Source organism: Malus domestica, chromosome 03 (genome assembly GCF_042453785.1).
Source record: "Malus domestica chromosome 03, GDT2T_hap1".
Lineage (NCBI taxonomy): Eukaryota > Viridiplantae > Streptophyta > Magnoliopsida > Rosales > Rosaceae > Malus > Malus domestica.
Window position 1 is genome coordinate 4,436,870 of NC_091663.1, and position 14,694 is coordinate 4,451,563.

At 35.0% G+C, this 14,694-nt stretch overlaps 1 protein-coding gene and 1 non-coding gene across 2 annotated transcripts; both read left to right on the plus strand.

The window, feature by feature from the left end:
• Positions 1 to 3,082: 3,082 nt before the first annotated feature.
• Positions 3,083 to 3,210, plus strand: MIR390C (microRNA MIR390c). The gene has a single exon (NR_120934.1). It is a non-coding gene; the product is annotated as a microRNA MIR390c (primary transcript).
• Positions 3,211 to 10,830: 7,620 nt separating this feature from the next.
• On the plus strand, positions 10,831 to 14,468 carry LOC103419774 (cation/H(+) antiporter 24). The gene is made up of 3 exons (XM_017331278.3): positions 10,831 to 11,235; positions 11,491 to 12,498; positions 13,026 to 14,468. The coding sequence occupies exons 1-3, from the start codon at positions 10,927 to 10,929 to the stop codon at positions 14,244 to 14,246; spliced, it is 2,538 nt and encodes an 845-aa protein (XP_017186767.3). The 5' UTR covers positions 10,831 to 10,926; the 3' UTR covers positions 14,247 to 14,468.
• The last annotated feature ends 226 nt before the right edge of the window (positions 14,469 to 14,694 follow it).

Here is a 14,694-nt window from a genome sequence, read left to right on the forward strand (position 1 = left end):
TATTAGGAATAAGGGTGGGTGGGAAAAGAGAGTTTTTCATTTTTAACTTTTTATGGTAGGTGAAATTATAAGGTGGGTGGGAAAATAGGACAATGGGGTGGGACTAGTAACCCTCAAACTAAATTAACATCACTAAGTGAAGGCCATCGGTCGACTCGTAACATTTATTTATACATATCTTAAAATTAAGGTTGTTTAGTCAATCAATTATAACAAATAGATAGACAATTCGTAATATTGACCAATACTGACCATACTTTTATACAATTCGATGACTAAACGATTTCATTTTTTTTTTATTGCAGGAATAAACTTTACATAATAGTTTATTATATAACGATTCAGATCACAAACGTAAAGTTTAGCGACTTGACTACAAAGTGTTTTGAAGCGAAAGGCTTTTTAGCCAACATGGTCACTGAGATTTGCATAACTCATCACTTTGGTCCCTGAGATCAGGGACCAAAGTGATGAGTTATGCAAATCTCAGTGACCATTTTGGCTAAAAAGCTGAGGCAAAATTCTTCCTTATCATTAACGAGCCTAGCATTTCTCAAATTTGTATCCAACCCAACATGATCCTCTTCGGATCATTTTGGTGAGGATCTTAGGAATCCGTGAATCGTGTCCGTTTATCGTATATCGTGCGGTCAGTTTTTGTCAAGTACTATTTATATTTATTTTTTGAATAAAAATATTTAAAATGATTTATAACAGCATGATGTACGATGAACATATACAATTTACGAATTCATAGGATCCTCACACAAAGTGGATCCGGCGAGAACAGAGACTCGTATCTAACTTAATCACCTAACCCTAATGATAAAATTCCTTTTGGGATCCTCTCCCTGATTCTGTGGTGCCCTTGTTGCCAGGCTGCCACGCACATACAAAATTAAAGATACAAATCCCCCTACAAAGGGTTCCTCAGTTCCCCTCCAATCCCCTAGCTCTTTTAAAAAGTGGAGAAAGTATTATCTCACAAGTTTTATATGCATTATAAATGTTATCCTTTCAAGGGGACATGCTCCACCAAATATAGTAATTTCCTTTTTAGTAGTAAAAAACTTTATGTTATATTTTGTCTCTCAGAGAAATGTGAAAAGAAAAGGAGTAAAGCAGAATCTTAAAATGGTAAAAGGTCCCCTGAGATAATCATATCGATAGATCGCAATTTAAAAACAGAAAAAAAAAATGTCAATAAAGTATTGAAGCACTTAAACTTGAGGTAATTGCTGGATTTTGAAAACGGGTCTTTTTAGTCTTTCATTTTGGTAGCTCTTAGTGGGGTGGAATATTTTTGCTCGTCACCATTGTTAAGTGATGGTAATACTCATTACTCTATTTATTATTGTTGAATGAGTTTAAATTTCAAGATCTGTGTAGTGTATAAACATAAATCTTAAGATTTAAACTCATCAAATAATAATAAATAGAATAATGAGCAAAAATACGTCTTTAGTGGGATTGCAATGCAAGAGAATGACTTTATGTTGCCGACTTAGACTCTAGAGCCAATTGCGATTATTAATTAACTCATGATGATTACGTCGGGGGTTCCAAAAGTATAAATTTTCTCGCAATGATGTTAGGATAGTGAAGTGCAGTCATTTGACCAGTTGATACAATGGTTTAACCCACTCACAAGTTAAATTGATTCTTAAGCTATCAAGTAATCAATCAATACCTCAATAATTCATATTTCTTTTTTATACAGCCACAATTGAGAGGGGATATTGAATTTAAGTCTTCGAGTACATAAGTAAATATTTTCTTAGTCAATTGAGTTATGCACAAGCTCCATGCTAATTTTATTTTCTTATTTACAGCTAAACCTTGTAACAATTCATCCTTCTCAAACTAAACAAAATACCTAACCACAACAAGTGGCCTACTGGTAAGGGTACCAACTGCGGCTTCTCAATAACAAAAAAATATGGGAGGTCTCGGATTTGATGCTCTGCTGGAGAGTCTGCTTGACTGTGGCCACTGATATACTGAAATTCCCCATAGCTTCTCAAGGCCTAGAAGGGGTGGATAACCCCCATAGCTTCTCAACACCTGAAAGTGGTAGATAACCATGGCTTGCTACAAGTTGTCCCTTTTTAAAAAACAAATACAACTAAATACCTACTGAAATAAGTTAACTAGGAACTTGATTTTGAGTTATAATTTAAGACAAAGTACTCTTAAACATATACTTAATTAGAAGAATCCTGAGAATCTTTATCCTTGGGGGAGGTACGGGTGCTTGTAATGCATGAGTTATAATCCTAGATTTTAGGCCTTGAAGAGTGCTTGTAATATGATGATATATTTAATTTGTACAAAATTGATTTGAAAGAATAAAACTATTTGTACCCTTTCAAAAAATCATATGTATATATCATCTCACTAATAGCAACGAAACATATCCACATGAGAGATGCAACTCAATCGGCTACGTCATTTTCAAAATGTGTTACTCACTTATATTAGAGACGGAATACTAATGGTCAGTTGAGAGTGTACAAATATCGTCATACTCCAGATTGGATATTCACACACACACACACACACATATATATACATATACATATGGGATGGTACTTGCTAGGTCTTGTCGCATTGCGACCTTCGCCAAGAGAATTGGAGTTTACTTAGGGCAAAGTTGCTAAACAAAGGTTAATTAGTATGTATTGTACCAGAACCTTATAACATCCCAGCATTGAAGATGAGTATAGTAGTCGGCAGCGTATAAAGTAACAACAAACAAAGCACTGTCATGTCAAACCAACAAAATTACACACAAAATAAAAATCATAATTATATATTAAAATAAACCGTCCCTCCACACAAACCCGATCGTTTTACTTAGTCTAAGCTCTTCGTGTTCCAATAGAAGCAACTCTCAGATCTCTACCCCTCTTATAAATACACCCTTTTTCCTCACTTTTCTAACCCACCCACCAACAGATGAGCTCTCCCTCTCCATCTCTTGTTCAGATTTTGAAGGGATCTGGCCTTTCATTCCACTATAGCCTTGATTAGGGTTTCTTGAAATGTATGGAGGCTTTTAATTTGATGGTAGAATTATCAAAGTAAGGGAGGATCTGTAAAGCTCAGGAGGGATAGCGCCAGATGAATTAACCAAGATTCTAACAATTAAGCGTTTATTTGGTCATCATCTGATGCTATCCATCCTGAGTTTCATGGCTTCTTCTTACTAATCTCTATCACTCGTGGGTGCTTTTTACTCACCTCTGCAGAGTACGTATAACTTTCCCTTTATGTTGGTGTTTATCGTTATCTGTTCTCATTCTCTCTGCCATGGAAGCCAGCTTTCATCCTTTGATTTCAGACTCGTTTAAGGATAAGGGATTTTGTTATTTAAGGATAAGGAATTTTGGGATTCTGGGATTTTATCCATCGATCTGAGAAAGAACTATATATATTAGTCGTGATTGTTTGTTTTCATTCTCCATCTTCCCCTCCTCACTTTCTTTCTTTTTTATTGATAATTATTTCTCTTTCTTCTGTTCTTGCTCTAGATTCATCGGTTTATTAGTTTCTTTGATGCTAAATTTCATTAAGTACTATCACTAATATTTCTTTGAACTCTGGGGGTTAGTTCGTCTAACTCTGATGTTCTCAAATCCCATCGAATATTATGATCTTATCATTTATGTTTCTCTGGCAGATTTGACCCGAACCCTAGCCATCTGTAAGAATAAGCTAATCTTTTTTAGATGTGGAACCAATATTGTTTAATTATAATCATTGATGCTTTGATATAAATCACTATGAAGGTTGCTCAATTTTCAACACACCTTTTGGGGTCTGCCAACTTTTAGTGGTGCGTCTGAAACCCTAGTCTTCTCCAGAAGAAGCCTGGACGCCTTGTGAGTTGTGACGAGAGCTAGGGTTTCGTGGTTTGACTGAAACTTTCTGCGAGGCAGCTTTTTCAATAATGGAGAGGTTAGTAAATAATAACTGCGAACGTTGACTCCCAACTTCCCTTGAGCCATTTTTTTTTTATTCGAAACACTGCCATGTAATATGTATTTATTAAAAAGGTACATCATTTGACAAGTTTTCTAAATGTAAGCATATATTTCTCGTCGTCTCTTAACCTAACAAAAGGGAGAAAATTAGCAATTCGTTGCTGTTGCTATTGCAAATGAGATGATGATGGCAGAGGGGGTGTTGAGGGGGAGCGAAATGTGCAGTCGCACATGTTTTCAAATTTAAAAGGGTCCCTAAAATTTTTATCACCTAATATTTATATATAATAATGTTCTATATTTAAAAATTATTTTTGTTAGCACTTTAAAATCTCATCTTGCATTCCTTATAACATTTAATTTTTTTTTCCTTTCTAAATATAAAAAATTTGGAGTACAATGAGATACTTTTAATGCAATAATAATACCTTTAAAAAGGGTTTTTTTTTCAATTTATTATATAATAATGTTATATATTCAAGCAAAACTTTAAAGTTAGAGTTTTTGAAGTTTTTTTTTTCTTGTTTGGTTATTTAAGATTGAACTTCTTTTGATTATTTAGTGAACGTTATGTTTGTTGTTCTTTTTATTTATTATTAATGACATTTTTAAACTTGCAATTAATGAGTGCTAAACTTTATTTTGAGTTAAGTGATTACTTTTTAGCATCAATACATTGTCTTACCTTTTAAAAAAAAACTATCTTAAATATAGACCATTTTATTAATTTCGCACAGGACCTCCAAAATCTCAAAAACGGCACGGCCCTGGATGATGGTGAACTTGACTTCCTTCATACATAATTCAAATTCTTTTATGTGAATTATTTGTTCCCTTTATTTATCCTGTTCTATGTGCAATGTTAATCATCTGGTTGGCCATTAATAGCCACGTGTACGGACGGGATGGATTGTTTTGGGGTTGCTGAGAAACTTGATATAACTTTAGGGTACAAAGTGTGTCCTGATATTCGGGGACAAAGGAACCAATTTACCAGTCATATTTTGATCTCCAATTGTTATTGCTTATACAAATGATGACGGGAGATCTTCATCTTCGGAGAAGATAATATGTGATCAAGGAATGTGCTTCAACAGGACCCCCACCACCAGCTTTGTGCTACAGCCTGGCCTGTTTACCTTTTTCCCCTCACCTCTTCGTAAAATATATATAATGATTAATCAAGTACTAAAAAGATTTAAATGGTTAAAATATCCAGGATGTACCCTTGGTTCTTTAGCTTTACATGGTTAACTGATGAAACCATCAAACTAGCTAGGGGTTGGTTTATTCAATTGGCCTAAAAATGTGTTTCAATAAAAGATAATCCTTGAAATATACAAACGATATTACGTGCTACTTTGAGTTAGATTAAAAAGAAAAAAGAGATTAGAAAGAAAGAGGATTTGAACTCAAAACCTAATATATTGAAGAGAAAAAAGAAGTTATTTACCAAAGCAATCCAGCATTGACCCTTGAGATACGAAGATGAAGAGAATGAGAAGACACACAGTAACCGGAAAAATAAAATTCTAAAACTCAAAGTTTTCAAGCTATTTTCATTAGTTTTCCTAAAAATAAAATCCTCGCAACAGCAGCGGCAAAGATAAAAGCGACAGTATTTTTTAAATTTTGTCTTAGATTCCCAAATAGTTATATATAATGGAGCCTAATCAAAATTATAAAAAGGATACTTTATGAATTATGAGACTCATCATTAACAAATCAAAGTATATATGTCCTTGCTAATCAGCAAGTCCATGACCAACAACAGCATCAACTTCTTGCATGTTCAAGAGCAAATGGAAGATATGTAGTACTACTTGGACGAGTGAAGAAATACTTTTTGAGGTTTTAGGTTGTAAATATCTAAAAATGCCCAAATATATATACAGAACTAGTTCTAAATTAACCAAAAAAACTATATAGATATGTACTGGTGGTCCAATTTTGAGAGCAGAGTACTGGAACATATATTCATAGTAATTCGATTGATGGGCTGAATTTTTTTTCCTTTAATTTGTACCCTGACAATGCACCAATACACCTGCCATATATTAATAGTTCCTCTTCGGTTTATAAATCTTCACATGCAGGATGCAGCGTAGTAACATAAGAGATAAAACAGTGTCATGTAGTATTAATTCCTTCTTTCTGATGAAGTCAGACAAAGTTAGCTGGGAAAACTTACAGGTTTTGTACATAGGTTTCACCGTTTCAGCTGCCCAGCAGCCATGCATATAGGTTGTAGCCTTTTATGGGTTGGGCCTCGATTTAGCTTCAAATTTGTGGTCGATTGCACTAATGCTTAACGACTTCGAATTAATCTCACCGTACTCGAGCTCGAACCCTTCATTAGTTGAATATCAGTGTGCGACGAACAAGATTAACAAAATAATAGGAATATTATTAAACAAACAAGAATGCCGGAACGGCTACAAAACCCTAAGAAATTACATTATGAATAACTTGTTTCTCAAACTAAATTACAAGCTCTATTTATAGATAACCAAACCTAAGAAAACCTAACTCGGAAGGGCTAGGCCCAAATCCTAAACTAACAAGCAAAACCCAAATACTAAAATAAACCTAAATACTAATATTTTCCAACACCATTCATATTAATTCCACTGCACTCAGGCTCAAACACTCTCACATCACTCAATACAGTTTAGATTAGAATTAGATTTTGAAGTAAAAATAAATAAAATTGAATTCCAAAAGGAATTATATTTTCACGCGTCCAGTATTTTTTTTTGTTCTTAGAATTTAATATTGGGATGACTTCTCTCCTAATCGTTTCCTTCTTATAATGTTACTAAAGCATATAATTTTGTCATTGATGAAGATCCTATGGTCATGATTTAGTGTTAGTTTTTTCTTAGCAATTGAAATTAACATTTGTATTAAAAAAAGGTTTCTTTTAAATTAAGCTCTAACGATTTTTAGGGAATTTTAGTTTTAGGTCAATCAAAACTTACAATATTGATCATATTTATCATAATTAGTTAGGGGTAATGCTAGGTTGATCAAATTTGTGAACCAAATTATGTGGTTGTTGATGATTGGATTATTAATTACTTAAGTGTTAATTAACGTGTTCATTTCCTATTGGTGACAAATAATTTGATATGCAAATTTGATTTAAAAATTTGGTCCACCTAGCATTACCCATTAGTAAAAGGTCAATGGACTTTTCAAGTTTCCTAATGCACCTCAATTGAACAAAAATTACATATTAATGCCAAGACTTGTACGCAACCCTTTCTCATATTTTTGATATTTTGAAATAGGTCAACCCGAATTCAGTCACTGTTGTGCAATTTCTATTCTACAATTTTGTAGATTCATACACTACGTTGCTCTGTTTTATTATAATCAAATTCATCACATATTATACTTTAATCATTTTGAGAATTTGTACTTTTATGTTTTTTTTTCTCATTCATTTGTGTGGGCAGTGCATCACGTTTTAATAGTAACAACAAGAACAAACAACTGCTAAGAATTACAAGTACTTTAAAAATAAAATAATCAATAAAAGTTATCCAACTTACCAAGTTAATAAGAACAACAAGAAACATTTTCAATTTTCAATTTTTCATTAAACCAAATGTTCCATAAAAATTCATTCTATAATTCTATCAAATGACTAATTTAACCATGGAACTGCACTGCAGATTCTACTTTGGAAAATGGATACTGCAATGTAGAATGCATAAATTACAACAAAAGATTACTCCTGAACTGAGTGGGAGCCTAGCGGCTAGCAAGAACAGCCTTAAAGCCAACCTCAACTCAAATCTGGTGTTGTCTCGCATACTTGAGAGAGAGAGAGAGAGAGAGAGAACCAAGCCGTCCCATCTCTTTCTCTTTCAGTTTTCTTCTACTCCAAATTTTCAAGTGGCAATTTCCAGATGCCCAATTCCAAGTTTCTTTACTAGTTTGAAAAACACAATCTTTCTTTCAAACTGAAAATTCAATGACCAATTTACACCAATTAACACCAAACCCACAAAACCAAAACAAAAAGGAATCAAACTTTCTTGGGCATTGGTTTGCAAAATTTTCCTAAAGAAAAAAAAAAGTCAAATGGAAGCTGAAGACAAGGACAGAAACATACAGTAGGTAAGGTACGTGGGGGTCAGTGGCTGAAGAGTGTTTTTATTTTATTTTATTATTATTAAGGAAAGATGATGATTCGAAACTATTACAATAATTTAGTAGAGGAGGAGTTTCGAACCTGAAATACATGATTGGAAACCAACACCTTATCCATTAAGAAATTGAACCACATGCAGCTGAAGAGTACATATATAGGTCAACAAATACAATTTTGACTCCACTTTTGGGATACAAGTATATGGCTTTTGGCTAGGATCCTTTTTCAGATGAGAAACTAAGAGGAGAAAGTAATAGAAAACAAAGATTTAATTGAAAGTTAATTAATCGAAAGAGCTTGCCTCTTTTTGAAACAATGAATATAACTGGTACTTCTTCTTTTGTATGTAAAGAGGTTTACACTTCCAACTTTTCTTCTCAAACAAATCAAATGAACTAGAATTTGGATATTTTCATGTTAAAATATGTTTTAAATTATATATTTTTATTGTTGTATATACATAGCATATCGTATCCTTTAGAGATTTTTTATATTGCCGTGTTGTGTCATATCGTATCACCGAATCCGTGCTTCATATATAGATGTGAACAATCACTTGGAGACGCCTAGTGTGGGAGTTCCATCCAGAGCTTGGAACCCTAGAAAAGCTTCAGAAAATTGAAGATGTCCCGCAAGGCTTTCTGGAACAACCGTTTCGATAAGCAGCGCAACTCTGACATATATGGATGGAAAACAGGTACCTTGAGGCTTGGCCAAAACCCTAATCTGAAACGTTAGGGGTGAAAAATCAAGAAATGTCCAATTGGTTTTGGTGTACAGCTTTTAGATTAGGAGCGGAAAGTAAGGGCCTGATAAGCCTGATAAGCTTTGGGACTACTAATTGACGTTAGGTTAGTTAACGAAAATATTTTGTTGATAAAAAAGAACTGATAGGAATTTTACCACCTGTGCAAAAAGGGTTAAAAACATCTTAAATACTTGCAAGAGAAACAAGATTATTGTAGTATAGTTGACTTAAGCAAGCTCGTTCTCCACATAGATTAATTTGAATAGATTAACACGAAATCGATTCTCAACTCATTACTTAGAACAGAGTTTTGGAAAAAAAGTGATTTAATGACCTACATTAAGAAAAAAATTTAATTAAAAAGGGTAACTAAAATATGCAATTTTAAAGAAGGAAACAGGAAACAATTTTAAGAATTCAAAGTGCGAAAGTACTAAGGTTCCGCCGTCACCTTAATAATCCTATGTAGTTCTTCTAATTACGTATGAATTACACATATACATACTTTAAAGGTTAGGTTTTCCTAAAGGGTATCCTACTTGGAACCTCCAACATATAACATATATCTAACATGCAATCCGTGATGTCCAGATCGAATGTGAACATGCAAGACTCATTAAGTTTTGTGAAAACCTTTTGAAAAACCATATAACCCTTAAGACGTGTCGTTCATCCTACGAAGTTACACATATTAACCACAAGAAACCTTAGTCAATTTTAGGGATAGCCCTCTGCCAAAATTGCTTCAAATTACTTTTTTAAATATCATAATGGTCGCGAATCACTAAGACAAATAAATAGTTTAAACCAGTGATTAACAATTCAAAACTTGTATGCATAAATTCATAAGCAAATTAAAAAGAAACTACATATTCTCGCTAAGAATCATGGCCTCACCCTAGCAAAGAGGATTAGTTACGCATATTCATAATAAAAATCACAAAATCTTTATTGAAATAGAAAAAGAGTGAAAACACCTTTTGAAAGTATAAGTCTTAAAACCTCTAAGCTTTGCCCAAAATCTTCTCTCCAAAAATTGCATAAAGAAGAAAACCCTAGGGCCGGCCAAAAGGCTTATTTATACTACTCTAAATAAATCCTCCTCTTAAAAGGTCTTAGACTAAGACTAGGAAACCAAATAAATTGAAATAAATCAGGAAACATAATCCTAAATTGACTTTGTAAATTCGCCCAAAATTTTGCACAACCATGTTTTCGACCCATATCAGCCCCAAAACTAGCCCAAAATAGCTGGATTTAAAGCTTGGACTATTTTGAACACTTCTCCAGAAGCCTATGAACCCATCTAAGATCATCTTGGGCTGCAAAAACGCAGTTTAAGCCCAAAAACGTAGTTTTCCAGCACCACGCATTGCTCTTTTATTTCATTGCCAGAAAATAACCGCTTGGTAGAAAATTCCCAAATTTTGACATGAACACGCCAAGAGACACACGAATATCCTCCAATTTGAATCACTCCAAAATTCATCCATTTGATCACGTTTTACTCCAAAGGAAGTCGATTGTTTTATATTGAAAATATAAAACAAAGTATCAAAATTCTACCACAAATAATTAAAAAAAAAATAATAATAATAAATTAATTAATTTAAAGAAAAAAACTAAGAATAAGGTGAAATATTTAATATGAAATCAACTCATCATGTGTTCTTGACATATGCCTAATTAGTAACGTTTTCATTAATTTTACTCTAATTTTTTTATGCAAAAAAAGGATTCTATTCTTTGCTCCGCTCATGTTTAAATGGTTTATTTCAACATTTTTTAATCAATTTTTAAATAGAATTGTAGAGGTAACATTTGAACTAGTAAAGAAATGGATAATATTGTGTTCCCACAGGGAATGCACAAACTATCGACAACCTCACAAACTATATGTTTTTTGTTGGCAACCTTGCAAACTCATGAACTTCTATCCCTTATTAACGCATGTCCACACCCCTATTAGCCTTTCCCCTCTCTCTCTCTCTCAAAATTTGCATGGTTAGGGTTTCCAGTTACTTCTTTTCATGGTTAGGGAATTCCCACTTTACCATCTCCCAACCCCTTGGGATGGAAGTTCAAACAGATTTCAGGCGTCCTTGAAAGCTCAGGCAGACAATGTGTCCATAAATCTCAACAATGTTTACCCTTCAATTATTATTTCATGTGGAAAGGCTCGAGAGGCAGGCGCCTTCAACTTACTTTATGGTGAAAATCCATTGAAAAATTCATTCACACTGTTGTTGTTAGAGTTTGCATTGGTCATCATCCTCACTCGTATCCTCCGTGTTCTTCTCAAGCCTTTCAAACAACCCAGAATTGTCTCAGAAGTCATTGTACGTTCCTCTTCTCCCTAAGGGTTCTTGCATATTAATTTGTTACTACATATATGCATATACAAAAATGTTCATGCACGCACTCGCTAAGCATTCAAAGCATTGATTCGAATGCCCAAAGAGTCATCTGCAGTCGAACCTTCATGTATGTGTGCATATATCATATATATCATTCTAAAGTTCATATATTCTTAACTAGGTTTGTATGGAATTCACCATTTTGGTATTACAATTGACTTGATTAAGTTTGTTTAGGGTGGTATATTCATTGGACCGTCAATTTTAGGCCGCAGCGAAAAATTTACCTCAGTTATGTTCCCCAAAAATTCACAATTCATAGTGAAAAATATTGGAGCAATTGGATTCACTTATTATTTTTTCTTGTCCGGAGTGAAAATGGACATTTCCCTAGTGAAAAAGGCAAATAAGAAACAATTGTACATAGCATTTGCTGGAGTACTCCTCCCTTTCATACTTATATCAATTGTTGCATTCACTTTGCGCAAGTCCATGGACAAAGAACTAGCTAGAATTTCTTCACTCGGATTCATTTCCTCCGGCTTGGCCCTACCATTGTTTCCGATCATCCACTCCATCCTCAAAGAGCTCAACCTTCTGAGCTCAGAGATCGGACGACTGGCATTGTCGATATCGGTGATAAGCGATGCAATGGGAGTTGGTGTAATGATTGTATTTGAGGCAGCTAAGCAAGGTGAGGGCAACCACCTGGCTGTGTTATGGTACTTGATTTCTTTGGTTGTTTTTCTGGCCTTCATTGTGTTTGTGATTAGGAGGAGTTTGGTGAGAATTGCTGAGACCACCCCAGAGGGGCAGCCAGTGAACCAAGGGTATGTGGTGATGATTTTTTTGGGGGTTTTAGTGATGGGGGGTTTGGCTGACATAACCGGGATCGCGATCGCAAACGGTGCATTCTGGTTAGGTTTGGCGATCCCGGATGGCCCTCCAATTGGATCAACAATTGTGGAGAGGAGTGAGATGGTTATAGTGGATGTTTTGATGCCATTTTCTTTTGCATTGGTTGGGCTTTCTGTGGATGTGAATGCCATGAGCTCTGCTGGTTGGTCAAGCTTGAGTCCCATGTTTGCCATCACTCTGACTGCCTATGTGGCTAAGTTGCTTGGAACCCTAATCACTTCTGCCTTCTTTGAGTTGCCACTCAGGGATGGTGTTACGCTCAGCTTCATGATGATCCTAAAAGGTCAAGTGGAGATAGTGGTTTTTCTCCATTGGATGGACAAAAAGGTAAACGTCATTGGCATGCATATGAAAGAAATGTTAAATGGACTTATGGAAAGTATGAAGATCATGTTACATGGCAGTTAATTTGTACTTCTTGCAGTATATGACATTGTTAATAAACACAGTAACTGCTATATTAGACGGTAAAAACAAATGACTGAGATCTTCCATTAATTGCATAAAGAAAGTTTCTTAGATTTGTTGCCAAGACATTTTATTCCTAATATATATATATATATATATATAGTCTCCTGACAACTGTTAATGTTATTGAGAGACACTTCAAAAGAATCAAACTAGAGAAAACTTCTTACATATCATTTTGGTGTTTTTAACTATAATCGAGTTTTGATGAGCTTATTTGTTTTGCGCCTACTATTTCTTCATGTACCGGCTTGTGCTTATATCTAAACTACATTGCTTTTGAATTTAGGGTGTAGCATTTTTACTTTTCCTAGAAATCATAAATGAAACATATTTCTCCTCATCCGAACTCACTTGCTAGCTGTTTTGTGTGTATATATGCACAGATAATGGGGATTCCAGGGTTTACAATGATGGTGCTATCCCTCACTACAATGACTGCAATATCCACACCCTTGATTAGCATTCTTTACGACCCAACGAGGCCATACATGGTCCATAAACGGAGAACCATCCAGCACACTCCTCAGGCGGACGCAGAACTTCGCATAGTCCTATGTATATATGATGAAGATAGCACAGGTTCCCTCATCAACTTTCTTGAGATTTCCAATCCAACTCTAAGCACCCCGTTCGTAATCTTTTCTCTCCGTCTCGTCGATCTTGTTGGCCGGGCTTCTCCTGTGCTTATAGACCATGAAAAGCAAGAAGAGCATGATTCAAAATATGCAGTTTGTCACACAATCCACAATGTCTTGCAGCAATACCAAGAAACCAAAGGTGAGTGTGTTAGGCTCCATCCCTTCACAGCAATAGTGCCAAATAGAACAATGTACCAAGACATTTGTGACCTAGCTCTTGTGAAAAAGGCCACAATTATAATCTTGCCTTTTCACAAGGAGTGTTTGGATACTGCTGGACGACAATTAACAGGAATTGTGAGGCATGGGGTTGGATCTGTCAATTCAAATGTGTTGGCCCATGCACCTTGCTCAGTTGGAGTTCTGGTTGACAAGGGTCATGTTAGACATAACAAACTGGCAGTTAGAAACACTGAGCTACATTTTGCCGTGCTATTTTTGGGCGGAGCGGATTCTAGGGAGGCATTATGTTATGCAGATAGGATGGCCGGGAACTTAAACGTGTCGCTGACTGTGATTCGGTTTCTTTCGCACAATTTTGTAGGTGATGATGAGATGGAGAAGAAGTTGGATGATGGGGTTGTGACGTGGTTTTGGGTGAAGAATGAGAGGGATGAGAGGGTGAGTTATAGAGAAATAACGGTGAGGAATGGGGAAGAGACAATCTCAGCCATTCAATCAGTGAATGATGATACTGAAAATAATTATGACCTTTGGATTGTGGGAAGGAAACAAGGGATCAATCCTGTGCTTATATCTGGGCTCTCATATTGGAGTGAAAATGATGAGTTGGGAATAATTGGGGACTATATTTCCTCTCTTGATTTTTGTTGTACTGCTTCTGTGTTAGTGGTACAACAGCAGATTTTGAGAGGGCAAGGGTCAGATAGTACAAGTGGAAGGTTTGCATGTAGCCCTAGCCCTACTCAAAAGGTGAAGGATTTGTTGATTTCATGGTGTAGGTAACTAGAGTTTGGTATTTCATAAACCAATGTATGTATTGCTAGCTAGGTTAAGGCTTTGACAAATGGCATTTGAAAGAGAAATAGGGAATTGCAACGAGCTGAGGTAGAATTAATAGAGTTTAGGTGATTGAATAAAATTGGTACAATGGTGCCCACACGATGCTGTATATTTGAATCTTATAAAATATGTAGAAAGTAAATATATATACATATATAGGCAATACCATTTTCATGTAAAAGCTTAAAATGATGTCATACAAACTTCCATAAAAAAAGGGGTGTGATATCCACACACCCCTTTTTACTTCTCTCACACCCTTTTAATTTTTGGCCGTCGGATCAGATTAATTAAAGAAGATCAAAGGACAGAAATTAACAAGGGGTGTGGGAGAACTAAAAAGGGGTGTGTGGATAGCACACCCCAAAAAAAATAAGAGAATTGTTATTGG

Bases quoted from the DNA above. Each gene is read 5' to 3' on its own strand.
- LOC103419774 (XM_017331278.3), top strand. From the start codon at position 10,927: ATGGTTAGGGAATTCCCACTTTACCATCTCCCAACCCCTTGGGATGGA. The intron at 11,236-11,490 runs GTACGTTCCTCT...AAGTTTGTTTAG, and splicing joins GAATTGTCTCAGAAGTCATT to GGTGGTATATTCATTGGACC. The intron at 12,499-13,025 runs GTAAACGTCATT...ATATATGCACAG, and splicing joins TCCATTGGATGGACAAAAAG to ATAATGGGGATTCCAGGGTT.